General features: G+C 39.3%; 2 protein-coding genes across 3 annotated transcripts in view; one reads left to right on the forward strand and one right to left on the reverse strand.

Moving 5' to 3' along the window:
- Positions 1–24,643, forward strand: part of dgki (diacylglycerol kinase, iota) — a 225,496-nt gene extending 200,853 nt beyond the window's left edge. The window contains exon 34 of the mRNA XM_071502109.1: positions 24,625–24,643. The gene's annotated coding sequence lies outside the window, so the exon portion shown is untranslated. The remainder of the gene's footprint in view (positions 1–24,624) is intronic.
- Positions 1,686–27,697, reverse strand: prkcq (protein kinase C, theta). 2 transcript variants are annotated; one of them, XM_071502121.1, is made up of 18 exons: positions 26,207–27,697; positions 19,831–20,190; positions 14,773–14,972; positions 13,189–13,249; positions 10,689–10,869; positions 10,565–10,596; positions 10,383–10,468; positions 9,727–9,856; positions 7,924–8,033; positions 7,365–7,494; positions 7,080–7,249; positions 6,340–6,513; positions 6,153–6,244; positions 5,667–5,729; positions 5,420–5,558; positions 4,955–5,143; positions 4,139–4,267; positions 1,686–2,769 (listed from the first exon to the last, which is right to left on the reverse strand). In XM_071502121.1, exons 2-18 carry the CDS (start codon positions 19,946–19,948, stop codon positions 2,611–2,613), a joined length of 2,163 nt encoding a protein of 720 aa, XP_071358222.1. In that variant the 5' UTR covers positions 19,949–20,190; positions 26,207–27,697; the 3' UTR covers positions 1,686–2,610. The 2 variants fall into 2 exon arrangements, with proteins under 2 accessions (XP_071358222.1, XP_071358223.1); XM_071502122.1 differs by lacking the exon at positions 26,207–27,697 and adding an exon at positions 20,502–20,656.
- Between the last annotated feature and the right edge of the window lie 39 nt (positions 27,698–27,736).

Raw genomic sequence — 27,736 nt, forward strand, 5'->3', positions numbered from 1 at the left:
TGGCGCCATAAAGTATGCCGAATTAGCTATTAGCAGTTCCTGTTTGCAGTGTGCCCATGAGTGTACAGACAAATATCACTGAATTACTCTGATATTGAAGAAAATGTAAAAACAGAACGATTCTCAAGCAGGTTCTGTAGCGTCTTTTTTCTTGTGGTTTCAAAGTGGATTTATTGGCTTTTATTTCCATTTTCATGTCTTTTGTATTTTGTCATCTGATTTCCACTGCAATAGTTTTAGGGAAATTTATTTTTAATTCAAGTGACGTGTATCATATAATTTGCTTATCCTGCAATTCACCAAACCACAGGAATACTGTAATGTAATGACACTATGTATGTGGGTGGGGACATGTGAAATTATGGGAAATTAAAGTACACTCTTTACAACACATGATCATTGAATTCTAGGAAGAGATCTCAAGAGAAATAAAAAAATACTCAAAAGAAAGAGAAGTGGCCCAGTTTTCTAGTTTCCTGTTTAAATATGTGTGGTCTTTTGGGTGATGAGGTGTTAATGCATCGCCTTGTTTAGGTGGCACGCAGTTTGTATTGACCCTGTTGAATTCCTGTTACTACTTTAAACTTCTGTATACAAATTCAAGTCAGCAACACAGTTTAGCTTTACTGTGTTTGTGCCGAAGCAGCAATCCCACTGTGATTTCTTCAGAAATTGCATTTTCTAATTCATAATGTTATTAGAATTATGTCAGGAAAATAATCACAAAAATTTAAATCAACATTTATTTCACATTGCGCTTGGTGAGTAATCTTATTGTTCCTACTGCTGTTAATTTACATCTTCTAATACTTAAAGATTGAACAGGCATTAAATTTCTTTCTATGTGATATTAAAAAAGTCTTTATAAGCAGAGGGGGCAAAGGACACACTGGTCAAATATTACTCCAGTTCAACTGTAAGCTGCTTAGTCAAACTTTTACTTAAGTTGAAGTACTGGAGTACTTGCTTATAAAAAAAACTGTAATATCTGCAGTGTATTTACACAACCTAATGACCCTGAAACAACCTATTGAATACACTGACTTGTAGAATAAAAAGCTTTTAGACTACAATACAAAGCCTATAGAAATAGCAACAAAAAGTTGGTTATTTTCGGATATCCTCCTTTTTTCAGGCAGTGATGATTGACAGTGTAGCATTTGGTTGTGATTGGTTTTTCTCCAGTGATGAACACATTGTGGGGTCTATCCCATTTTTGAAAGTAAAAGAAATTCGTTCCACTGACTGAAAGTACTTCAGAGAAATGTAGTGGGGTCTAAAGTACAATATTTGTCTTTTAAGTGTAGTCGAGTTAAAGTCATAAGTTTTCAAACAAATAAATTATAGGTACTTAAGTACAGTACTCAAGTAAATGTACTGTTTAAAAGTTTGACAGAGAAGTTGGTGAACCTTGCAGAAACCCCGTTTATACAAGAAACAGTACTCTCCACTTGAGGACTGAATGTTGTAAACATATTTTTGTCTTAAGTAACAAAACCGTTTGAGAGGTTTTCTCGACTTCTTAGTAAATTTCTTTAACTCTGGAAAACAGATTTGTAAGAGAAATGTCAAATGGAAAGACTGAGTTCTTCTTTCTGTCAGCGCCTCCACCTCCACGCTCAGTGTATCATGACTAATGCTACATCAAGTGTTGCTGTAGTCAGAAACAAAACAGAGAACGGTCTAAAAAAAACCCAACACATTTTATTGTACAGGATTGAGAACAATAAGAACTACAGTACACAGGGATCGATCCAAATAACGGCATCAATAAAAATACTTGAGGTACAATAAGAAAACATACATTAACAAAAAAAACCCGACATGTAATTCACCTCTGCTACACAATAACATATCTATTCTAACAACAGTACAGTATATCAACATGATTACATCACAGTTATTTACACAACAGAGGGCTGTAACACCTGTACCAAAATGGAGGTAAACGACTCATATGTATTCTATGGAATAGGATAAGAAACAAAACAACAGCAGGTCAACAGATTTGATTTGGTGTAACCAAATCTCTCAGTTTGTTTTACATGAAGACATGAACTTCATAAAGTATTATGAGGCACCATAAGTTAATTATAAGCACATTTTCTATTGATATACACAGAAGCAAGTTAAGTGGGTTGGATACTTTAAGAGGGAATTCTATAGATAATTAATTACATGCTTTTCAATTGGAAGGAATTGGCGAGTTATGATTTAGGCCTACACAGATCTGACGAATCATGTGTGAGGTATCATAATGGACTTCAGGTAAATTGTTCATTTTTATGTGAGGGGTTTGAGTTCATCTTCTTTGCTTCTCTGTCTCACGTTTTCTTGGTTGGTTTTTAAAGATTTTTGTGGATATTTTTATTAAAAATTTTAAAATGGGGAGAGACAGAAAGGACATGCAACAAATATCCCGTCACAGTTGCGTTTGTAGGTGCCTTTCACCCAGGACACTCCCTTAGTAGTTATCATCATGTTTATGGATACGCTTGAGTTTTGTGACATTCAGCGTCTAAAGTCTCTGCAGTTTGATTACAGTTACAGTTAAGTGCTGGTTGTGACTCAGCGGCTTGTTCGTTAGGTAGTAGGTTGTTGGTCAGGTGGTCAGCGTGCTGCGATGCGAGCCATCCCCGGGTTAACGAAGGAGAAGTTTCTGAACATCGTCTGGTCGACGCTGTTGATGAGCGTCCGGTCGGCGCACGACAGCCGAGGCTTCTCATTGATGAACTCTTTGTCAAAGTTGCTGCAGTCACTGGGCGACGACTGTGAGGGTAGAAGAAAAAAATATTTGAATAGAACAGTAAGCACGGTCTCTCAGATTGTTTTTCTCCACTGTAAAAAGAATCAATTGTGTCAACTTCACATGCGTGTCATTAAATGAAAAGCCCAGCTAACATACAGGATTAACATTCGTATTAATAGTATTACTATTAGTAACTATACAAACTGGAAAGTGAACTGACGCGGATGAGAATGCAATCATCTTAATAGAAATTCAACATTTTTATAACCTCCCCAAGGAGGTTATGTTTTCATTAATGTGTGTTATTTGTCAGCAGGATTGTGCAAAAGGTACTCAACCGATTTGCACCGAACTTGGTAGAGGGATGGGTCATGGGCCAGGGAGGACCCCATTAAATTTTGGGACAGATCCAGATCATTTACTATGAATTACAGTTTTTTTCTCTAAAGTCTGGTGTATGTTGTTGGACATTGATGTTGGCAGATGAGAGCCCTCCTAGTTGGTTGGTTTGCTTGCTTGTCAGCAGAATTACGCAAGTAGTACTGAACCGATTTGCACCAAACTTGATGGGGTGTGAGCTGGGAAGAACCCACTTAAAGGGGCGGTTCTAGGAATTTTTGACCACTTTCCTGAACATTGTGAAATTTGCAGCATTTTTCAACATATTGTCAGTTTCTCAGGAAATGATGGATCTGACATTTTTATGGTGCTGAGATCTACGTTTGTGGACAAATAATGTAAAGTTTAGTGGGATTGTTTGGCGTTGGCAGAGGTTTGCGTTCTAGTTCTAATTTTGCATTTTGCACTTCTAGTACAGTAGTACAGTTCCCTCAAAGGGTAGAAAACCATGAAATTGCACTATACTGTCTTCTTCTTCTTAACTGCACCAGTTGTCCACATTTTAATGTTACTTATGATTTTATCCAGATGTGTATTTCCCAGAAATTAGCAAAAGAAACTGTATTATCATTTTGAGTTTTAATCAAGTGACTGTTCTCAAGATCTAAAATGATCACATTATCATGAGTCATAGTATTTCAAAGCTGGTTCTCAGTATGTTTCATTAAATGAGTTGTTGCCGCTGCTTCCCACAGCTGCCTGTGAAGGGGAGTGTCAACAATATGCAGAACAGAAACTGAGACTTAAATAACAACTTCTCCACCTTAGCCAAGCACAAAAACCTGTTGTTTATGTTTGCAAATAGGTCTGCATTCCTGCAGCCAAGATACTCCCTAGAGGAAAATCAAGCCCTTCAAACTTTAACTCTTAAGTTATGGTAATGGGTGGGTCAAAGGTCAAGCTCGAACAAATTCAAACTGGCATGTACTTCATTCAGTCTGATTTTACTGAGTTAGTCTGGAGCCCGTGTAGAGACCTGGCTGTACTTACTAAGGTTGGCCTGAAGGGTGGTGCCACTTGCCGTTGCTCCAGGGCGGTCCAGTCAGTGCTGTTGAAGAAACTGTGCTGCCTGATGTTTCCTTTTATTCCCAGTCGCTCCTCAGGCTCTCTAACAAACAGCTGCAGCACAGATGCACCAAAGCCCAGGTTAGATACATGACATTTAACATACAGGGAGTTTGGTTGTCTTCTTTGAATGTCCTCTGTCCTGGTGCTATAGGGAATTACAGGGTGGGGTTCTCTTCCCAGTTGTTTAGTGTTTTGTTGTTGTTTTTTGTTTTTTTTCTAGCATCGGTTCAATGATAAAAAGAGCTTAATAATATCATTATAAACCTGAAAGTGTTTCAGATTCTGTTGTAGAGCTGTTGAAATGTATTTCAACCATGATTAATCTGGTGACTTTTTTTAATGGATTGATTAATCACTTTGTCTATAAAATAACAAAAAGAATTCAAGAATTGCATATCACAATTTTCCACAGTCCACAGTGAAGTCATTCAACTGCTTGTTATGTCCAGTCATTCATCAAAAATTTAGAAATATTTAATTGACTCTCATATCTGACCAAACACAGTAGAAAATCCTCAAATTTCAGATGCTGCAACCAGGAAATGTTCAGCACGTTTGGTTCAAAAAATGACTGAAACAACTTTTATTCAACTAATTGATTAATCTACTACAGCTCTTTATTTGTGTATCTACAAAAAAACAGCATTTAACTAATCAATTGCATTGTCCCAAAAAACTACTGAATTCCTGTCTCAAGCAATTAATCACTTCCCCTAACGCACAAACACAGCGTCTGACCTTGACTAAAATGTCCGTGGCGTCTTTGGTGAGCCAGCGAGGATAAACGGGGTTGTCCGTTCGTATGGACTGAAACAGCTCCTCTTCGTCTCGGCCGTGGAACGGAGACTGACCGATCAGCATCTCGTAGAGCAGCACTCCAAACGACCACCAGTCCACCGAACTGTTGTATTTCTGACCCAGCAGGATCTGAGATGCAATCACAGACACACACAGTAAAACCTAAGGAAATCCAAAGAGAACTACTCAGGAAAGGATGGTCCTTAGTGCACCCAGGCACACTCCAACAACATGAGGTTTTGTTACTCGTACAGCAGATGTTAGATGTAAAACACCTGTTGTGATATCACTGATTGATGGGTTTGTTGACCGCCATGCCCAGTGCAGCAGGTTTTGTCTACCCTGTGTGATTTGGTGTTGATTATCCTTTAATGTACACTGCAGTGCAAATGAGGGCGTGGTCACCTCAGGGGCGATGTAGTCCGGCGTCCCGCAGAAGGTGGAGGTCCGCATGTCGTCCTGCATGTTCTCCTTACACATGCCAAAGTCTGCTATCTTTATGTGGCCCTCAGAGTCCAACAGCACATTGTCCAGCTTCAGGTCTCTGCAGAGGAACAATTTGGATGAAGCAAGACAGGGAAAAGAAATCCAGGAACAGTTCTCAGTTTGTTAGTCTGGATTGTGTGTAATTATACCAAATTTGATACTCTACCTGTAAATGATTCCTTTAGAGTGCAGGAACTGGAGCCCGCAGATGATCTCAGCTGCATAGAAGCTGTAGAACAAAGAAGAGGAAAACATGGAGTACGTTACTTGTCTTTTGTTTCATCTCCTCCCTCACTAGCATCTCCCTACACCCATCAAGTAACTTCAAAGAAGAAATAAAAAGTGAAAGAAAGTTGTCATAAAAGACAAATTTGCCCTATTAACAACAGAAGTCCAATATCTTAGTACCACCTTATTTTCTAGTCCTTATTTGTAACAGAAGAAAACAACAAAAAGATGCAACAATTTGGAAAGAGAGTCAACAAAGATGTTCACTTGGAATACAAGTGCACTTGCATGAAGTGATTATGTCACACCTTGACTACCCTGATATCAATGCAATGGGGAGGAAAAGACTTGATGCATCCCAAACAGTATAACAGGCACATATTGAGTTAATACTGGATGTTGTGGCTTTTGACTGGATACATACGTGGCTCTGTGCAAGTCAAACTTATGGCAGCTCTGGATGTGGAACATTAGATCCCCTCCATTCAGATACTCCATCACGAAGAACAGGTTCTCCTGGATACAAAAAACACAGAGACATGGTAGCTCTGGAGGGTTGGAGTAAATGTCTACAGATGAGTTCTGAATGTCCAAATCTACATGGTTGTTACCTTGGTCTGGAAGGTGCAGTAAAGGTGCGTGAGGAAAGGATTTTCCCAGGCTAAAGACAGGACCCTCCTCTCCACCATAGTGCACTCAACGTCATCGTCCATCAGGACCACGTCCTTTTTTAGAGCCTTGACTGCAAAAAACTGGCAACTCTTTTTCAGCTCAGCTAGAAACACCTGGAAACACAGTGAGAACATTTGAAAAACTGTCAGCAAGACTACACAAAAATACTGAACTGATATGCACCAAACTTGTTGGAGGGATGGGTCATGGGCCAGGGACGAACCCACTAAATTCTGGAGTAGATGCAGATTATTTACTGTGAGTTTTAATTGTTTTCTTTGAAGTCTGATGTGTGCTAGCTTGGTGTTGGCCTTGGCCCTCTCAGTTCCCCTCTCGTATCTTATTCTCTTCCTGTTGCCTACCCACTACATGTCCCCTTTGTGACGCTGATAACAACCATGGATGTCAAAGCAACAAGTCTGTGGTTTTCTGTGGAAATAGGCTGAACAAATAAGCACGACCACAAGTCTTGCAGTGTGCCTTGTGAAAGGTGTATGTTAATGAGAATGATTAGAATATCATTCTTTGATGGGAAACTAATGAAAAAAGTCATTCCCTGAAGATGTAAAATGCCAAATATTTACCCTTGTTTTCTTGCCGCTACTATTTGCATTAAGTTCAGATGTGAATCCAGTTCTGTGCTTTTCTTTTCTTCTATGAATCACATTATATCCAGTACCTTGCCAAAGCTGCCCTTCCCGAGCATCTTGTGCAGGACAAAGTCATCGATGATGAACTTGGGTTGGTGATCCTTCCGCGGGACGGCGTACAGAGGTTCCTCTTCTGTCAATGTCTCAGTGACAGACCTGCCAAAGTCTGTTGGTCCCTCCCATGAAACACCCTGCAGCTCTGCAACAACAGGCATGTCGGAAAACACAACACTAATGAAAAAAGTCAGGACATGTCATGAAAAAAAGAGTATAAAACAAGTGTGACGGAATCAAAGATTTTACAGCTTGCGTACCTTTGTTTGCAGGTGTAGCCGTGGACGCTAAACCCGTCACTAACCCCGACGGAGCTCGGACCACTCCTGGCTGGCCAACACCCACTGGGCCTTCTCGACCAATGATTTCAGATTCTCTGGTGCTTCTGGCCTGAAAGTTAAAGGTAGGACCAGTGAGCCAACATTTATTTTTAATGCAGAATATTTCCAATAATACCTTCTGCCTATCCCTAGGATTTTCATTTTTACCTGGGTAGAAAAGTCACTAAAAACTAAAAACTCACTAAAAACAGCATATAAACCATTTTGAGACAAGAGAAGAGAAAATCCATCACCAGGAAAATAAACAATTTAACAGAAGACCTTCTTAAACTTTTCGTACTTAAAGTGAAATTTGCAAGGAATAAGTAGCTTGAAATGGTTAATCAATCGCACAAATCAAGCATTCGGTCTCATAGGTGTTTTAATTGCCTTGGGGCAGGTTTACTGATATTAAAAAGAAAAAAAGAAAAAGAAATGATACAACAAAAAGTAAACAGGTTAAACATTTTAAAAAGGACAGAATATGTCTACGTCTGACCTGCTGTTTGCTCTCGATGATGGCCAGAGCTTCAGCCATCAGTTTCTGGTTGACCCCACAGAGGTTGGCTACTTTCTTCTGGCATTTATGATGGACGTTCATGCCACATTCTGCGCAGAAAACACAGTTTACCATGTAATAACACTGAAGCCATTTGAAACTATAACAAAAATAACCCTATTTAATAAACTGCTTTGCTCTGCGATTGAAAGAGTGAGTAATTGAATCAATTAATGATTCGTTATCCTCCAGTTCAGAATAATAATTCACAGTAATATATTGCATATTGTATTTTTATGGCATGCAGTTTCATAATACATTGTTCTGCTTTTACCACCACATATTTTCACAAACTATGAAGCAACAGCGTTTTGAAAAGAGGATGTGAATATATGGGATAAGACAAAGCAAGATAAAGAGCATCATTTTCTTAGATGGCTAAAGAAGTTAATCTTTTCCTCTTGCTGTTGTCACATGTATTCTTCACAAAGACTCTGTACCAGCAACAACTCGACGAGCACCTCACACAGACGCTGCATCAGTGTGTTGGCTCGCACTGGAAACATGATTAATTTCTCATGGAACACTATATTTCCCACCTGCTGCAGCAGCTGCAGTTTGTTTCTGTCCGATCATCCAACACATGCAAAGAATTCTGTGAATATTTCTGACCGGAAATGTGGCAGCTGTTGGAGGCATCATGTTGTGGACTGCATTATCAGAGCTGGAGACCGTGTATTTCCTGATTTGGTGTTTTATAATTTTGTAGGGGGTGATTTCTTTTTTTTAATGGATTGGGAACTTGGCTGACTCTTATGTTACACCAACCTCTGACCTCTGCTTATCCCCCACCTTTTCTTGTCTTTCCCACTGTGGATCTTTAGGAGAGAGATCCCTCCTTTGTTGATTTCTATCTGAACTGAGCCTCTGAGATCTGATGGTGTTCTCTACAGAGTCTAAACCCCTTTGAGGCACTTTTTAATTTTGGTCTATATAAATAGAACTTAGTTGAATCATACTTTATTCCAAACTTTTTATCTTTAAATGTGTTTTTATCTTTATTTCTATAAGTCTTGTTTTTACTCTTACTATTCTTAATTGCACACTAATCTTTTACTTTACATACTGTATGAGCGTGTGACAAAAACACCTTTGAATCTTGAATCTTGAATCTTAAATTGCACCCCGTTACACCGTGTATTCACATGCAATCTGTCTCCAGACAATAAACGATCCAATCTTGCCTTTGCATTTACACCTGGAATGTATTTTTTTAATGCGTTTGTGTTATCCTCACTGAGAGCGGATCTCTGGCGGCAAATCTGCTGTAGGTGTCGAAGACTGCATTTACATCTAGAACCAAACACAACATGAGCCAGAAGTGGTGCGATCACATTCTGATAACTATGCATTTACACCTTGCATTAACATGTGTTAAGGGATAAGGATACAGATCACATTTTACTACCAGGTGTAAATTGGGTGTTGGATTATCTGAAAAGTGCAGAGTTATCTGTCTTTTGGATTTCATGGGACAGTGATGTTATATTCAAAATATATTTTACTACACTAGTTATTTCTGGCTGTTTTTTTTTCCCCAGTGATTATACACAGATACCTGCAGCCACGTCAGTCAGATTATTTATAAAATCTGCCGCCCAAAAGCAACAATTATGAGCTTTCCCTTCATGAGGTACTGATGTCTCTTGCATCAACACAATGAGAGGTGTAACCTTTAACGCTACAAGACACAAGTCTGGTCTCTCAACACAAGACAGAAATCATAAAACTCCCGCCTCTCACCCTCACATTTGAGCCCCTGCTTGGCGAGCCCCCACAGCAGAGTCCCACAGTGTTCACAGAAGGTGGGGCTTTTGTAGTTATAGACTTTAAACCTGTGGGGCATGTCGATCTTGAAGCGCTCCTTGTGGATCTGCGATAGATAGATAGATAGATAAACTTTATTAATCCCTTGGGGAAATTCAAAACACTGTCAGCACACACCTGGTCATACACCATAACTTGAGAGGCCCTACTGTAGGTTTAGCCTTGAAAGACCTTAGGACAGACATAGCAACGAAGCCAACAGCAGGGGAAAAAAATCAGTAGTAGAAACACTTCCTGTATCCAGACAGTGGGTGGCAGGTCTGTCGTTTCTACTGTGTGTTACAACACGAGGTTTTGCAGTCTCTTTTGGATTCATTAACTCAGCAGGCATGTGGCTGAGGAGGAAGTGAAACAAGAGCGAGGAGATGAAAGCGGCAAATGAGAGGAGACAGAGAGCATCTGGTGTAAATGTTACCTCTGCATGAGTTGACTGCTTGATTAGTAAGCATTATAACCACAAGTTTACAAATCTTTTACACACTGTGTCAGCAACTGCCAAGTTTAACTCTGGCTGCTCGGAACAAAGAGCATGCTGTCATAGAGCAATTTATGTCTGATAATCGTGGACTTACCATTGTTTCTTTGCTGTTTATGGCTGAACCAGTGCATTTGGCGATGACTTTGTCTATGCACTTTTTGTGGATAGCTGCATTGCACTCTAAAAGATGCAAAGATGAGAGGGTCAGACACATGAGGAGGGGAAGAAAGCATCATTAAAACTTGGCCATCCAGTGGAAAATAAAGCGAAACTTACGTCTGCACTGGTAACCCTGCTTGTTCAGACCCCTGCAGCGGAGAAAAACAGGTGAAGTGACTAATATGACGATGAAGAAAATGACTAATTTGGTGATTTTTGATACTTCGAGTCTGTCACGTACCAGACAAACTCTTTGCAGACGGAGCAGAAGGTCGGTTGAGGGAAGAACGTGGCGCTGAATTCGTGACATTTGACGACGTGAACTTTGGCCTGTTTGATGGCACCGCGTCGATGATGGAGGGCGAAGAGACCGTCTCGCTCCCGTTCGGACTCGGGGTCTCCCTCGCTCTGACCTGCAGCATCTGAAACACATTGTGCAATCTTTATGTCAAAAAATGCAAAATGCAAAAGACAAGACGTTGTCGAGCTTAGCATTCTGTGGACAGAGTCACTGCTTACTGGCAATATGGTTTCACACTTAGGTTTCTCAACTTTTCTGGTCTCACGGGTGTTTCTTACCTGCAGCATATCTCAGTTTCATTTTTACTAAAGAGTTCATCTGGATGAGACAGTCTCCCACTTTATCCAGGCTTTTACTTTCTGCAGTTTAACATAGAAACTTTGCTTTTTCTTTTATGAAGTGATGAGTATGTAAACAGTGAAATTATCGTGTAAATTGCTAACCCCAGTGTGTTCACTTTAACGATTTGATGCACTGATCAAATCTGCATGAATCACCCCATACTGGTTTTTCAGCAGCCATATTGATCATTGTTTTGAATCAGTGTAGCTACATATCTGACTCTTCTATTGGTTGATCTTTACACCCCTACAGTCTGACACACTGCTCTTATCAACCTTTTAAAAAGAACTGTCCCACCAGTGGGAACCTTTTGGCAGCATTACCGCAGGTGTGTTTTGGTCTGTACTGGACTCACTCTTCACACAACCTTGACAAATTACACATTGTGTAAAAGCTCTAAGTCTCCTAATTCTATCTTTGAAAAGCACTTCAGGTTCCTCACATCACTACAGCAGCTTTTGGCTTGCGGCCGTGATCCAAAGTGTTTTCCATCTCCTCCAGGCCTGAAAAAAATCCTCACATTTCTGCCATATTTGTGCCTCTGTTACTGTGGTTCGGTTTCTCTCAAACTCATTCTGACCTTTTGGTTGTGAAATTTAAAGAGATCCCTTGAATGAATCAGCTGCAGAGATGAGCGAAGCATTTTACATGTGTGTTTTATGGCTACTGTAACATCAGGCTGAAGGACAAAAGTTATAAAGTAGTGTTTTGGCTGACACCACCACATCTACAGTGGTGTTGATCAATGTGCATTATCCCTGGAAAAAATATAGAATTATTTGCTTTTTCCATGAGGTGAAATGAGATCATGATAATAACCTGTGCATCTCCACCTATGAGACAGCAAGACAGGGCACTGTCATGGCAACACTTCAGGATGCTGATCTGTAATCCTGTGGCTGTGGTTTTAGTGGCTAAATTGCAACTACACTGTTCGCATTGTTATAGTGAGCGTCGAAAAAATTTGTGAGGTGCAGCAGCCTCTTACCAAAAAAAAAATCTATCCTTGAATTCCAGTATTGTTTTATTGCCTTTACTTCCTGTTATATTGATTTTAATGATTGGAATGGAAAAGTCAGTCCAAGAACTTTTCTCTGGCTACACAGCTGCGACTGTTGATTGCCAAGAAATAGTTCCAGCACACAACTCCCCCTCAAGCTCAGTACTTAACGCATACACAATGACACTATCAATTTTACCGATACACAAAGGTACCATTCATTTAGAAAGGAGTCTGTGTCCTGGACTGTCAGTCGGTCAGAGCACAGTGAGACAATTTGTGGGATTATAAAGTATGTGTGTTTGTATGTAGTCGAGCAGGAAGTTGCACAGATCAAACTGTCACAGTGCACCAGTCGCTCTGTCACCTGTTATTCTGAGCTGCGATTTCCTATTGCTATAATTCCTATTTGCTGGCTCTAAATATAGGAAGGTGAGGTGGTTCTCGGTTCTCAGGCCTTGGGGTTGTGTTAATGTCAGGAAAGCACCATGTCAAAAGAATCTAAGACAAAGCGAACTCGCGGAGCTGAGGGTCAGCGCAAGGCAGACGTTCGATAGTTTTATTTTTCATTTGAGAAAATGTGTTTAGGCTGAGCTTTAATGATCATTAACTATATTTATTCAGTATTTCATCCCAGGAAATTCAAAATATTCGCTCAGTCTCAAAACTGCATTTCAAAGAGTAAAATGTGGAAAAGTGAAAAATGAATGTTTTGTGCTTTCTATCTTGACTTGGTATAATAGTGATTCAACATATATGTATGTTTTCCATCAAATCATTAAATTAGCTGTTTGAAATACCAGACTTCTGTCAAAAAAATTATGTGTGGTGCTCAGGAAATGATGCAATTTCTTGTTTCTGGAATCAGCAACAATTTCATTTGAAAATTTGAAAAAAAAGTGATTTCTGGGAAGATGTAAGAAAGTAGACTTTCCAACCTTGTAACTTATGGAGAAATGTCTCTTAGTTTCATTTTGTACTTGACAGATCTTGTTTGGACAGCTGCTTTCATTTGGTCGTAGTTTCAGCTAAGAACTAAGCCCCATGTGCTACAGCATATTGTAGTTACTATAACTGATTGAGGTTAGAACCACTCACCACTTTTCTCCAGGTAATATCTGGCCTCCATCAGCAGCCGACCCTGTGGTTTCAGCTCCAGCTGCAACAAAGAGAAAGACAAAAGAAAAACTGAAACAAATGTAAAGTCTTTAACAGAAATTAATGAGAAAAAAATCGTTGAGAATAAAAAGGGGAAGTGTGTTGATTCAGGCTGATGATGCATGAACTGATGACGGAGAAATGGTGCACGTCACGCTGTTTGGCTGCACTGAGACAGACAGACTGTCGCAGACTAGGGAGGAAATTCAGCACCAGAATGTGTTTGACTTCATTCATCCATTTATTTCTGGTTCTTGTTAGTTTTGGTAGAAGAGACAGTTGGGTTGATGCATCTGCTGTCACTCAAGGCCAGATCTCTGGTACACAGGAAGTGATGTTCGTTTGTTCATTTCTGTAAATTGAGAAACTGGAGACATTCTGGTGCATTCTGGGATAAAAAATGGAGGGATGAATGAATGAAGGCGCTACTTGTAAGTTTTGCTATTGCTACATAGCCAACATTAGCACTAACAGTTTACTTACCAGTCTTGCAGAAAGCTTCTGTCATTGTTGTGTTTACAAGAAAAGAGGTTATAATACGTCCTCTGAGCAGCACTACTTCTTCAGGGCAGACTGGAAGTTACAGTGACTCGGTATCGGAAAGTGATGAGACAGTCAAGCAGCTCGCCAAGAGCTGTCTATTTCTATCACTATTCTTCTACTGAAGTTAGCATGCTAACCAGCTAGCTCTGGCCCGGTCGGACTGTCTCGTCACTTTCCGATACCGAGTCACTGTAGCGTCCAGTCTGCCCTGAAGAAATAGTGCTGCTCAGAGGACATATTATAACCTCATGTTCTGTAAACACAACAATGACTAAAACTCTTGGCAAGACTGGTAAATAAACAGCTGTTAATGCTAACGTTAACTACGTAGCACTAGCAAAACGTTTTGTTTTCTCATGATCCCACAATAATTATGGTGTAAACCGGGTGTTGATGAAAGGACAGTTTGAGATTACAAAACGGCTGTTTCATAATCATGACAAAATAAAGGTTATTCAGTACAGGTGACCAAAATATGAATAATTATTTAAATAGAAATAAATGTCTGTCCTGTCCCTCGGTGCAAATCTAATTAGAGAAGAAGCGGAAGCGTCATAGCAGTGGAAGCACACATGTAGATCGTAACTATAATAATGGCTGCATGCCGGTGAGGTGTTCCAGTTTGAGGATGCCAACTCACTGACTCATCTGTCTCACTAAGACACGTCAGGCATCATCAGTGTTTTTAATTACACCTGTGCTGTTCCTGCTGTGACATTTCAAAAAGCTGTTAAAAAAAAAAGAAAAAAAAAAGGCAGTTTTGTGGCTGGTGCACTGCAGGTGATGATGCTTTGTACCTTGAATTACCACCTTGTGGTTTTATACCTCCTGAAAACATGTATCCACTACAGCTATTAATGGAGACTGTGTTTTTTAATGATTAAGGGGGGTTTACCACTTTTTTAAACATTTGGTCTTTTAACCCAAAAATGAGTCTGAGCAAGAATACCCAAACAGCCGGTCTGTGGTTGCTGCACTAACCCAGATCTCCAGCTTGCCGTTCTCCTTCTTGCAGCGTGTTGCCAGCGAGTCCAAAGCCACCGTGGCCTCGGACTTCAGCTCTGCTGTCCGGTCCTTCACCATTACATGCATGATGCGACCGCGGTGGATGTGGGCGTCAAACGTGGTGCTCCACGGCGGGTACATGGTGGGTTTCTTCTGCTTGTACACTTGGCCCTTTTCTGTACAGCAACAAGAAACAACATCTCTTTATTTACAGGACTGTTCCTTTGATTCGTCTCAGCAACAGACAGGAAATGAGATGAAACTAAAGCTGCACTGGGAGATTTTCACGTTGACTTTCACTTCAATACCTAGAAATCCTGTGCATCAGTAAATATAATTTCTCACTGTTCCTGTCATATCTTATTCCTCTGTGCCGTAGAGCTCCGTTATTGTCCAATCTCCACACCAGTGAGCCACCCTGTTGCACTGGTTGATATACACATTGTAGTTTAAGTCAATCCCACACACACTGTACTGCTGCTGTTTGTCATCACTAGAGCAATAAACGTGAATTAATCCACTGGTAAAAATAGCCCCTGACAAATACACTATTTCCTCTTGTTTCAGTAGTTGTTCTAAAATAGTATTCAGCTGTTTTAAAAAAAAATAGTGAGACTTTTAATTAGATTAATATACATACATGATGATTCACATCATCGGTATGAACAAATGGGACAGGAAAAGGTCTTTTTATGGCATCTGTTGGCAATAACAAAAGTATAGAATATCATCAGCTATATCTTTTAAGCATTAAACTCCCAGGTTTTGATAAATATCCTCCAGATGATGGAGAAGATTTCCTGTCAGTGACGGAAACCGACACCAGGAATTAATCCGGGCAAAAAGGATGAACGTACAGGATGTCACTGTCACTGAAAAGATTCTCTGTAACAGCCTAAAACCGTCATTTAACGATAAATCCTTAACTTTTCATGTCATACATTTAGTTTGCATTGCATGATGTTGGATATATGATCTTAATATCTCACCACATGACCAGCCGACCTTTATGATCATCATCTCACAGAGTTGAGAGATTTTCAACCGCATCACATGGCCAGGAAATAAAAAGACCATCCTGGCTGTCATAATTGACATCTGCTGATTTTTTTTTTTTCCCTCATCCATAACATCCCATATATCCACTTACATAACAGCCACATGCCATCCTGCTGCTTCAATAATAAAGCCCGCTAAGCTTTTCACTCCCAAAGTGATCTGAGGCCTTCTCCATCAACGGCTCATCGCTTGCCTGTCCACCGGCCCTGCCAGCTGCCATCTGCCATGCTTTCAGCACCGAGCGAGGAAAATATGTCTGTTTCTCTTCAGACACATGGGCTACATCAGACTCCGTGTGTGTGTTTGTAAAGAAAGTTTCCTTGCAGCATTACGCAGAGTGAGAGGCGACATGTTTTTGTGTCAGCCAGTACTCAGTCAGTTCCTGTGTTATTCTTTGAAAAAGTACCAAGGTGGCATTTAGACTGAAGTGTGCTCTCATAACTCTACTGCATCAAAGGAGTGTATGTTTTCCTCTTTTCATGTTCTGTGTCTTATCCAAGATGGTTAGAGGAGACACTAAATAAGGTTTTGTTTGAGTGCTTAAATTAAAAGTTATTATAGTTTTCCTTTGATTTTAAACCGCCCTGTTATGTTTAAACCTGAGCAAGAATCGTCTCCAGTCACGAAACAAAATGTAAAACAAGTCTATGAGCTGTGTCTGAGCTCCTCAGCCTTGACTCAGCTGGTTTGGCACATTTAGTAAAGGTGGAAGTTGACCAAGAATGGCCCACTGTTCAACCACAGTGATGAGCTGTTGAAGAGGATTTTCCATTAACCGGGGGGGATATAACTCATATTGCCACAACAAAAAAAAGGAAATGGTGCTAAAAATCAGTTGCGTGAGCAATTACAGACCAAAGGCAAAGGGCGTTTGTACGGTGTTGTGTTACTGTGACTGTGGCTACAGCTGTAGAGCTACATCCACTCACAAAAAAAATGGCTTACTTAAGAAATGCCCATGAAAAGACCAAACCAACAATAAATTATTCTGCTAACGAGTACCACATTAAAGCCTGATCCACCCTATTCTTCTGAGCCACAGAGCTCCACTGTTGTCTTTTGTTCTCTTTATCACCATGAAAACACACACACTGTAGTTTATTTTGACTCCATCCTAAACACACACCATCATAATGCCAAATGTGTAGTAATCCGCCCCTGAAAATAGTCTCCAACAAATTAACACTCTTTCCTCCGGTTTAAGTAACGTTCGCTACAAACTACAGCTGTTTTATTACTGATTGTGTTTATTGAAACTATATATTTGCGAGCTGCTTTTAAAGATTGACGTCTTTTGGTTGGGTTTAGGAAAGAGAAGTCAGAAAGTTCTGATTGTTAACAAATCACATTTAAAGACCAAAACCAACAAAGATATAAAATATTTAAAATATGAAAACCATCTCCTCTCTCAGGCTCCGCTCTTAAGCTCTAGTAACAAAAGGTCAGTCAGTCCTGACTGTTTTCTGATTGATCGAATAAAAATATAGCAGATTCTCAGAGAACACTCAGAGAAACCAAATTCTGCAAAGTTGGATGGTGGGTCCAGGTGGGCGGGGCTTGGCTGACGGCGGTGACTGTTTTGTTGTGACATCACAAAGTTCCAGAAGTCCTAACGGCTGGTTTTAAGGCTCAGTTTCTGAATACAGGCTGTGTGCATTTCTCTGTGGACTGAGGCTTTGATACTTTCACAGTATTAATATAGAACCTAGACCTGCTTTATAATCAAAAACACATGGAAATCTACCTTTTATACAATATGGGACTTTAAATCTATAACTGCCATTTTCTCATTAGTAAACTTCACTTTACTGGTATACACAGGGTCAGGGAGGTGGTGAGAAGTTGACTTTTGGCCTTAACTGAAGAACCTGATTCTTTCACTATTTCTGAAAACAAAAAAATGTCTATTAATGGTTCAGTTCTGCGTATACGACTTGTGCTTGGCAGAGTTAAAAAAGAGCCTGAGCGCTCTTAACTGTGTAGAGGACTTCAGAGGAAAGCTGTTTATCGACGCTTTCCATCACTTTTATTTGAAGATGAAATCAGCTGCAGCGAGCCAAAATGCCTGATGGGAGCTGTCTTTATGTTTTGTTTTTTTTTTATTATTCATCCTGGGAGTTTTTCATCACCAGCCCTTAATTTCACAAACTCAGCATGGTGCCAGCGAGCAATGTGTCTGTCTGAATCTAAACCCTAAAATCTAGTGCTGTTCATTGTTTCTTTTGAATATTGTTCATATTTAAAGACAGTGTACTCCAGCCACAGCAAAGATTTTTATCTGAGGTATTAAAAACGAAACTAAATATCATTGTCCCTCCAGTGAGTCGGTGAAGTGCAAATGAAATACACACAGTCTTCCTCTGCTGCCTCGCAGGACCAGTCTTGTGGTTTTTACAGAAAAGGAAAGAAACATCAGAACCGTCCTCTTTCCTCACAGTGACACATTGTTTTTTAGCTCTATCCTGCACCAGTGGTTAAAGATAGCCAGATGGAGAACTGAGATATCTGCTGTGAGTCTGTTATCGCTCTGGGAAGTTGTGACATTTGGACGTGAATCAACAACCACAACGAAGACCTTTTTTAAAAAATGTCAGATATGGAAGCATAGTATTTTAAAAAGACATGGACGTTGTACATATCAGGACAGATGTGTGGAGCCAGCCATCCTCAGACTCTCTTACAGCATTATATAGAGTAGAGACTCTTATTCATCTTAAAAGCTGCAGTTACTACAACAATACAGCCGTCCGTGTTGAGTTTGTTAAGTGAAAGAAAAACTGACCTGCGTGACTCCTGTTTGATTTATTACGTCACTGTCCTTTCACCACTAAGGTCAAACTGAGCCTAAAAATAAAGATACTACTTCACCTTTTCTATATTTATTCCCGACACCCACTGTTGTTGCTCCACTAAACCTAAATGCATCACTTCCTGAGTGTGAGAGGAACTTTTTTTTTTTTTCCTGAGAAAGATCCACTGTATGGTGCTTAGAGAAGCACATGTAAAAGCTTCAATGAGCTGGGAGTAATGTAGAGTTACTATTTTATGTTTTATGCGATCTGGTAAAGGCAGGGATAAATAAATGTAAATGTAATAAATGCATTTATATGAAAAAGGGTATTTATGCACAGACATGAAACACTATTCTTAAGGGTGGAAAAGACACTGAAACACAGCTTAAACTAAAGCTGCACCTTTATTTTCCTGAATAACTGATTCATTCTTTTGACTACAAAATGTCAGAAAATCACAGATCCCAAGGTAACGACTTCAAATAGCTTGTTTTGTCCCACAATCAGCCCAAAACACAATGATATTCAGTTTTATATCATACGAGACGAAGAAAAAAATATGGCATTTCTGCTTGAAGAGAAACTAATTGATTAACTGCATCTGCTCTAGTTTTTAAACCATGACACCAAGCCGAGGATGATGCTGTTACCACAACTGAATACATTTATCAGCATAGATTCTCCATTGCACTATTTCATTTCAGATGAGCGTCTTCCTATAGGCAGCCGGTGCTGTTGTCTTGATCAGTGTCACAGTAAACACATATCTAATCAATTATCAGAACATTGGAGGACGCCGACCACACCACAACTGGATGTCAATGAAAGGCCAACGAGGGCAGAGATATTGGTTTAACCCGGATGACATCACCACCAGTGATCAAACAGTTACTGAATGAATCAACTAGTCAAACAACAGAAAATCAATCGCCAATGATTCTGATGATCAATTAAAGGTTTATGTCAGAATAAACATAAATGTGAGAATTTAGTGCATTCTCTGTTTTTACATGAATATATAAACTGGGGTTTTGGGCATTTAAAGACGACACCCTGGACTCTGGGAAACTGTGAAGGACATTTCCTAAACTAAATGATTGATAATGAAAATAATCATTAGCCCTGATCACCAAGACCAGAGATATAACCACAGTCTTCTTGATAAACCCAAACAGTCACTAACCTGTGTCAATGGCCTCTTTCATGTAGACAGCACAGTATGGGTTCAGCACCTCTTCGTGGTAGGCCAGACCGGGATCAATCTCAAAGTTGGAGAAGCCAATCCGCAGGAACGGCGACATGGCTGCAGACTCTCTGACCTCCACTTAAATATCCCCCCAAAAAAATGATTGATGAAATTGATGCCGTCTTCGCAAAGCAGCTTCAGATTTTTTCAGATTTTTGGAAGCAGCTTCTGGGTCGCCGTCAACCACCTTTCCTCCGCTGCAGCACTTGCCGACTGCCTCTTTCCCTCCACAGGAAAGATGGGGAGAACGCAGGGGAGGAGGCTCACTGTTTTCCGCCCTTGACGCTTTTACACAACCTGTGAGAAGAAGAGAGAGAGAGAGAGAGAGATTTCAGTACCCGTGACATGCTAACCACAAGAGCTGAGTTTCTCCACAATCTCACAAACTTTTGTCTGCTCCAGCTGGCTCTCAAAGAAGGTTTAAAACTAAATCAGCAAGAGAACATCTCCCCGTGTGGACTCCTTGGACAAAAAAAAATCCAAAATCCAATCAAAAGTGTTTACTGTGTGGGGCGATGTTTGAGGAGTCTTGCTGTTGTTCACAACAAAAGTGAGATAACAAACCAGCCCACTCAACCTCAACGCAACTAAAATAAAACCACCCATACCTCCAGGACTTGTAAACACCAGCTGTCCCACTTGGCAGAGCCTTGTAAAGCAGCTTGTAAAAATAAAATAATAATAAAATAAAAATCTTTTGTATAATCAACCATGAGAATAACCACAGTAACACACTTGTGCTGAATGTGCAGCAGCAGTTTTGATGGCAGAGTCTTCGACTTGGTGACGGTCGATGTGATATTTGAGGCCTGCCAGAGAGCTGTGTGTGTGTGTGTGTGTGTGTGTGTGTGTGTGTGTGTGTGTGTGTGTGTGTGTGTAGAGAGACACTCCCAGTAGTGGAGAGGAGGCTCAGCGGTGACTATTAATAGAGCTGAAATACTAAACGCAGATCAGGAATATGCGACTCCGCAATACTTGTCTTCGTCATCGTCGGACGCTGGCACCAAGTCACCTCCTTTTACTGTGACTCCCACTGACCCTGAGTCAGTGGTGTCATGTGATCAGACAGACATAGAAACATATAAGTAAGCAGATGAAATGTTTATATTAAGCCGATATACGGTGGCATCATCCAACGTCTGTATAAAGAGTATTTAAATCTTTATGCCCAAGAAAACTTATCACAAAATCCTGCTCTTACTGTACACATCAGTGTATGTGTCAGTGTTTTGATGTGTAGTTTGTCAGTATGTTTTTGGGAAGTTTAAAGCTGCACTGATATTTTGATGTGGGCTCTCAGGTGATGAATCCCCTCAGCTCTGTCTTGTTTTGGTTTTACAGGCCGCTACTTTTCATTTTTGATTCACTCTCACTGTTCTCACTGCGTCGATTCCACAGGCAGCAGCTGTTTGTTTTAATTACAGGTGCTGCAAATATGAATCCTATGATGCTTACACCATGTACATATATTATAATAATAATAAACTTTATTAATAGAGCACTTTCCAAAAAAATAAAACGTTTAGTGCTTCACAGACATTTAAAAACTGTCACAGTCATGATATAGAGATTTAAAAAAAAAACGTTATTTTCTTGGTTATTTGGTTTGTAAAATTTCAGAAAACTGTACAAATCATGCCCATCGCATTTTCCCAAAGCATAAAGTGGCATCTTCAAATTGCCCTTCTTGTCCAAGCAATCATCCTAAACCTCAGTTTTAGTTCAGTATCACAGAAGACAAAGAAAAGCATAACATTTTCTTTCTGTCTGAAAAGCGGAAAGCTGTTCGACGATTCACTTAACTATAGAATTTTTGCTTTAAAAAATGACTTGAATGATTAAGTGTCCAAATAGATTCAGTTTCAGCTCTAGTCTGAAGGAATATTACGACGTGTGCACCTTCAGATCGAGGTGGGACTGTGGTGAATTAGTTTCCCAAACTAGTTTTGGTTTGTTTTTCTGAGCTTGTACCAATGCTGCTGTGTCATATTTCATGTTTTCTACTTGCAACTATCTGCTCCACTTTCAGGAGTCACACAGAGTTAGTTTGTGTGTTAGAATGGAAATAGTTAATTTTCTTTTTTCAGAGGTAATGTCCTACATACTGATATCAAAGCAAGCAAATGGTATGAAACTGGGCCACAGCTATAGTCTTGTTATTTCCCATTTAAATAAACCCTAAAATTATATGAAGGTGATTATATGAACTCATGACTCAGCTTATTTAGTCACTGTTTAAACTAACATAAAATGCAGCTCTTAATTTGGAACCAAGTATTTATGTTGTGCTGTGTTTTCTCATGCAACTATCACATTTTACCCAATAAATATATCACACATATTCACCAGTGCATGTCCACATAAAGACAAAGACTGATATTGATCTTGAAATACTCACACCCACACACACACCCACACACACACACACACACACACACACACAGTCCTCCCACCTACACAGGTTCAAACATTTGAAGTGTGCAGAGCTGCAGCCTCCTGCGCAGTTCAAACCTGTTGTTTAACCCTGCGTTGATGCACGAGGAGTAAAACTTCCGGTGCCTAAAGTTACGACGATGTAACCACACTTCCTGTTTAATTTTTCGTTTCGAAGCTTCACAGGTGGGATTGTTGCAAACAAAAGACTGAAAAACACCACCGAATATAAAACACGGCTGCTGTAAATTTTGAAAAGGTGGCTGGAGCACAAGTATTTTTCATAGTAATTATAGTCATTGAAGAGTTTGTCTAATTAATAAATAACAGCATTTTGTGTGTTTTTCCTCAGCTCAGCCATACTTGTGTTTACAGTGTAAACACACCTTTATCAGCATCATAAAACATTAAAAACTTAGATTAAGTTCATGTGTACTGTCGCTCCCTGTATAAATTTAAATGCAGGTAGTCAGAGATTGGCAATTTCATTGTTTTCTGGAAAGTTCAGAGGTTGGAACCTGCAGACTTTACTTCCTTTAAATCAGCCTCAAGTCAATTTAAAATTGTACATTAAACGTGTGTATGTGCCTACACAAGAGAAAACTAGAGATGCATGATTACAGACACTAAACTTAGCGTAGATCACCAGCTAAATCTTGTTTGTAGTGATTCTGACTTTTGTGTGTTGTAGGATGAATTTATTAAGGTTTAAACCAAGTTTCCAGTTTACCAATTACAAAAATAGATTTGCATTGATTTAAGTATATATTTAATTTAATATTAGATTTTACTTGACTAGGTTTTTAACGTTTTTACTTCACACCATGATTTTCTTTTACTGGCCATGAAATCTGTTCACAACTTAAATCTCTGACGTCTACCACGTTCCTGACTTTGGACAGAACTTTCTGTTCAAAGCAAACATAATGGTGAACGTCTTCCCGCAATAAAGCCGTCTTCTTAACGCTGCATCAAGAATGCGCACATTTCAGGGAGCTACTTTACAATGACGAGAGGCCTGTTAACGTCTCGTTCCTCAACATTTTCCCCCAGAAGCTGCAAACTTGTGTGAATCTACTTGTTTGTGTAACTGCAGTGGCTGCAAGCGTTTCCCTCTGTCTATGGAAAATTGCATCAGCCAGGAAACCACAAATAGCTGTATTAATATGGCTCATTCATTTTGCTGGACAATGATAATAGCGACAGTGGACAGATAATTATTGCTCATTTTAATGAAGTTAACTATTAACTTCAATAACGTTTAAAACTGTGAAAACTTTGTATATCCAGCCCACTGTTGCTGAGTGGAGTCGACAGTGTTTTGTGTGTGTTGTCTTGTTTTTGTTCGATGGATTATCTACATGGAGACGAACTATAAATATGATGTTATCAGGCTTTACTCTTCAAGCTGTGAGAAAGGCATGCTGTTGCTATAGTTACCACTGCTTTCTTTGTGAGTTAATATACTCGTTCCCCATCTAAAGGCTGTTACCTTGGTTAGCTCTGAGCCATTAATGTTGATGAATGTTTAATGCACATTGGAAAGTTACTGGGAAGCCTTGTGGAGTTGGGTGAAATAGTCGACTATACCAAACACTGTGCAGCTTTTGAGCTGATGCAATGTAAAGTATGAGGCTTGTGGTGTCGCCCTAATGGGGTTAATCCATCTATGTGCTCTTTCTTCCTCATAAAGTAACCATACAGTTTGTGTAAGTGGATTTAGACAGGACCAACACTGAGGTCGTTGTTAAAACCAGCTGCTGATCCTCACGCTGTAAAATCTTCGATTACGATTTTGAACCAAAACAGCAGCTCAAGTGCTTTAAATAAGCTGCTGATGAAGTCTAATGTGCTTTTCCACACATGAGGTCATAAACAGAGGCTTTGTGTGTTTCATTTCAGTGAGCAGGTCGTGTTTTGGGTTTTTTTGTTGTTGTTTTTTTTTAACATCGAGGCCAGTGAATGTGAGCCGTCAGGTGTCTGTGATCTGCTCATGTGACTGATATTTACCTTTATCAGCACAGCCAATTGTGTTGCCTCTGTGCACACACTTCGGTGCGTACAGGCGTCACATCTGAGGCAGTGGATTCACTTTGCTGCAGCCACCCATCGATACTCAAATGCCGCCTCCGCCCACACACACACCCATCCTCAAAACACACACACCCATCGTCAAAACACACACGTGGAGCACAGGGAAGGTCAAGTGTCAGTGCCAACGCCAGAGACCTTTCAGAAACCTTTCATGACAGTTAAACGAGCCTCCCACCTGACGCTCTGCACCACGCACCATCAAAGTAGTGTGTGTGTGTGTGTGTGTGTGTGTGTGTGTGTGTGTGTGTGTGTACACACCAAAGCTTTTTTGAAGTAACCAAGAGAGGAGGAAGAGGAGGTGGGGGGTTGGTCTTTGTTGTTATTGACAGGATGTGCATGTGTGTGACAGAAGCCTTTGACTAAAGCTGCCACTTTGACAAGAGCCCGAACTCTCAAAGTGTCCCTGAAGTGGTCACTCATTCAAAGACAGACCGCAGTGCACACAAGGACGTGGCCTCCGACAGCGTCATATCAGTGAATCATCTTCTAGTAAAACTATTAGTGAACACTGCATCAAAAGGAGGCCATGAATTATGAGAAATGAAATTCTGTCGCTGCAGAACCAAAAGTCTTTTCCCTCAAAAGATGCAAATAAGTTTCTAATCGTTTCTTGTATATAAACAGGTGTTTTACTCGGGAACAGTTCTAAATTACTTGTATTTTCACAGCTGAATATTACACTTTTATACACTATAAACTATATATCTGTCTTACAGCTATTGTTACTAACGACTTTGCAGACACAGAATTTCACACACAGAACATATGATCAGTTTATAATAACAAAATTAAATATAAATATGTTGTATCTAAAATTCATAAAAAAGAAGTAATATTTGAAGCTACAGTATTAAATTGTTGCTTACATTACATGTTAAGTTTACTTGCAAGATTGTAATGTAACTAAGAACATATAGTCAAGTATTTTACTGCTGTACCAAACTACAGTCGTTTAATACTTTATACGCTTCTGCTTCACCACTTTTTAGAGATAAACATTGTACTTTTTACTCCACTACATTGATCTAACAGCTGTAACTACTTGTTACTCTGCAGATTAACAGTTTACACATAAAACATCTGAAAAACTAAATATTGATTGAGCAACTGTTCGTCTTGTCACTTTCAAATGCGGCTAACATACTATATTCATTTTCAAGGCTGGAATTGAACTAATTACATTATTTTACATTATTTACTCAAGTGTTATGTGTTTGTAAAATTTGGTGTATGTCACAGGTATTTCCAATTTATGACATTTTACACTTCTGCTTCAATGTGTATAAGAGGGAAATAGTTACTATTTGCTTTGCAGGTTACACACAGAGAACATATGATCTATATGATCTGTGCCTCATTGTAAGTTAAACCACCTGAGTGTATATAAAGTAGTTAAAATTACTGCACATGTTAAAGCCTTATAACCAAATAATATAAATATTAATAAAAAGGGGTCATTCTGCTGTATAATGAGTACTTATAGCCCCACACAAGAAGATTTTAAGTTACGTGTCCTTGCTAAAACTACTCTAACAAGCTAACATGTCTCAAAACAGAAAGAAGAATAAAGCTCTGCCACTTAGCCTGAAGCACAAAACCTGAATGAAAACGACACATGGAGCCGTTTTTCACTTGATGTCAACATGTGTGACTTTGATCACGTGTGAAATGTTTGTTTTTGTTTTTTTTTTTTACATGTAGGCTGCTTTAAAGTGGAAGTGATGAAAAGCAGAAATATTCACAACTAAGACTCAGTAAAGTGCAGAAATGAAGAAACCTTACGAACCTGGGAAAAGCGACGGTGTCCAGTGAGGTGAGGCGCTGCAGACTGATCTCCATCTGAACAAGAGTCTGACAGAGCAGAGGCTGCACAGACGCTGGGTTTAGTTAGACCACGATTTCATGAGGCATTCAAAGACTGTAGGAATGTTGCGACTTCAACAGGAGCCTACACAAACTATCCAATTTACTGATGGATGAAAAATAAAGACTAAGCTTTTCCTTTGATTTGCTGCCGCTTCATTTATAAAAAGGACAATCAGCGCCAAAGCGGTCGTGTAGTTTTATGCGCAGCAACGTGTTTGCAACGTTTTAAATCAGCTGTAGGAAACTCTGAAGGGTCCATAAATGCAGCAGAGGTTTACCCACCCACAGGAAAACTGAAACTTCTTTTTGACACAAAGAAGAACTCATAGGACACATTTACTTATCTTTGATTCAGCAGACACTTCAAACTGAAACCAGCACGAATTTCAGTACAATTTAACTTTTTGAGTTGGTTTGACTGTTTTTTTTTTTTTGTTTGTTTTTTGTTTTTTGTTTTTTTTTCTTTTTCCAGTTAGCTGAGGGCGGTAGTGAGTGAAAAACCATGGGGAGATTTTGTAAAACTGTTTTTTATATGTCATAATTTATCATAAAAAAGTTAATTATTCACAAAAACATAAGGTTGTGTTGACAACAACATACTATTCTATTTATATGCTATTATAAGCTTTTCATGTTTTTTAAGTAAAATCAATGACATCGCTATTATTAGGTAGTAATTATAAGAACAAATTAAATACCAATAAATACCACTTATTATCACAGCTTATTTTATCATTATTATTATTATAACACATGACAGTGACATTTGACCACCCTCCGATAAAAGGCAAAACAGCTACAGATAAACACCTAATAATAATATATAAAGCAGCTTATAATTGTTCTGTTCTGCTTTCAGTCACATGACTGTTTTGGTATCTACAGTTTGACATTCACAGAATGAACTTGGTGATAAATGGAAAGTTGACAGAGTTAATGTTCCGGCTGAATCATATATGACACATGATCTGACTGAAATCAATTTAGAGAGGAACTCTGACATTTTGTTCAACGGGAAACAAATTTCCCCCCTAAACATAACAAAGTGAACATTCAGGAAGTCGACAAAATAACATGAACAGACAGTAGATATACAGTGATTAACAGTCAGCAGCATAAAAAACGAATCTTGAGTGTAACTCTGAGCGTCGAAATGTTCTGCATTTTGCTGTAATCATGCAAATTATCTGTACTATTGAGGTTTCTTTTCTTGTCTCTTTTCTCCAGATTTCTGTATTTGCTTTCTATTTGTATCCACTATGTAATGGCAAACAAGACGGCAAAATCTGTTCAGTTTTCAACACTTACTTTCCATAAAACAAGGGAAAACATCCAATTTCACTTAGGAATTTTCCAGAAGTGAGTTTTAGTCTCTTGATATGAGAGAAGAGAAATTGCTGCACAAGTGTGAAGAAAATGACACTGATTTCAAATATGATGCTTGAAAACA

This window comes from Trachinotus anak, unplaced genomic scaffold (genome assembly GCF_046630095.1).
Source record: "Trachinotus anak isolate AG129_WGS33_773 ecotype Australia unplaced genomic scaffold, CSIRO_AGI_Tana_v1 ptg000018l, whole genome shotgun sequence".
NCBI lineage: Eukaryota > Metazoa > Chordata > Actinopteri > Carangiformes > Carangidae > Trachinotus > Trachinotus anak.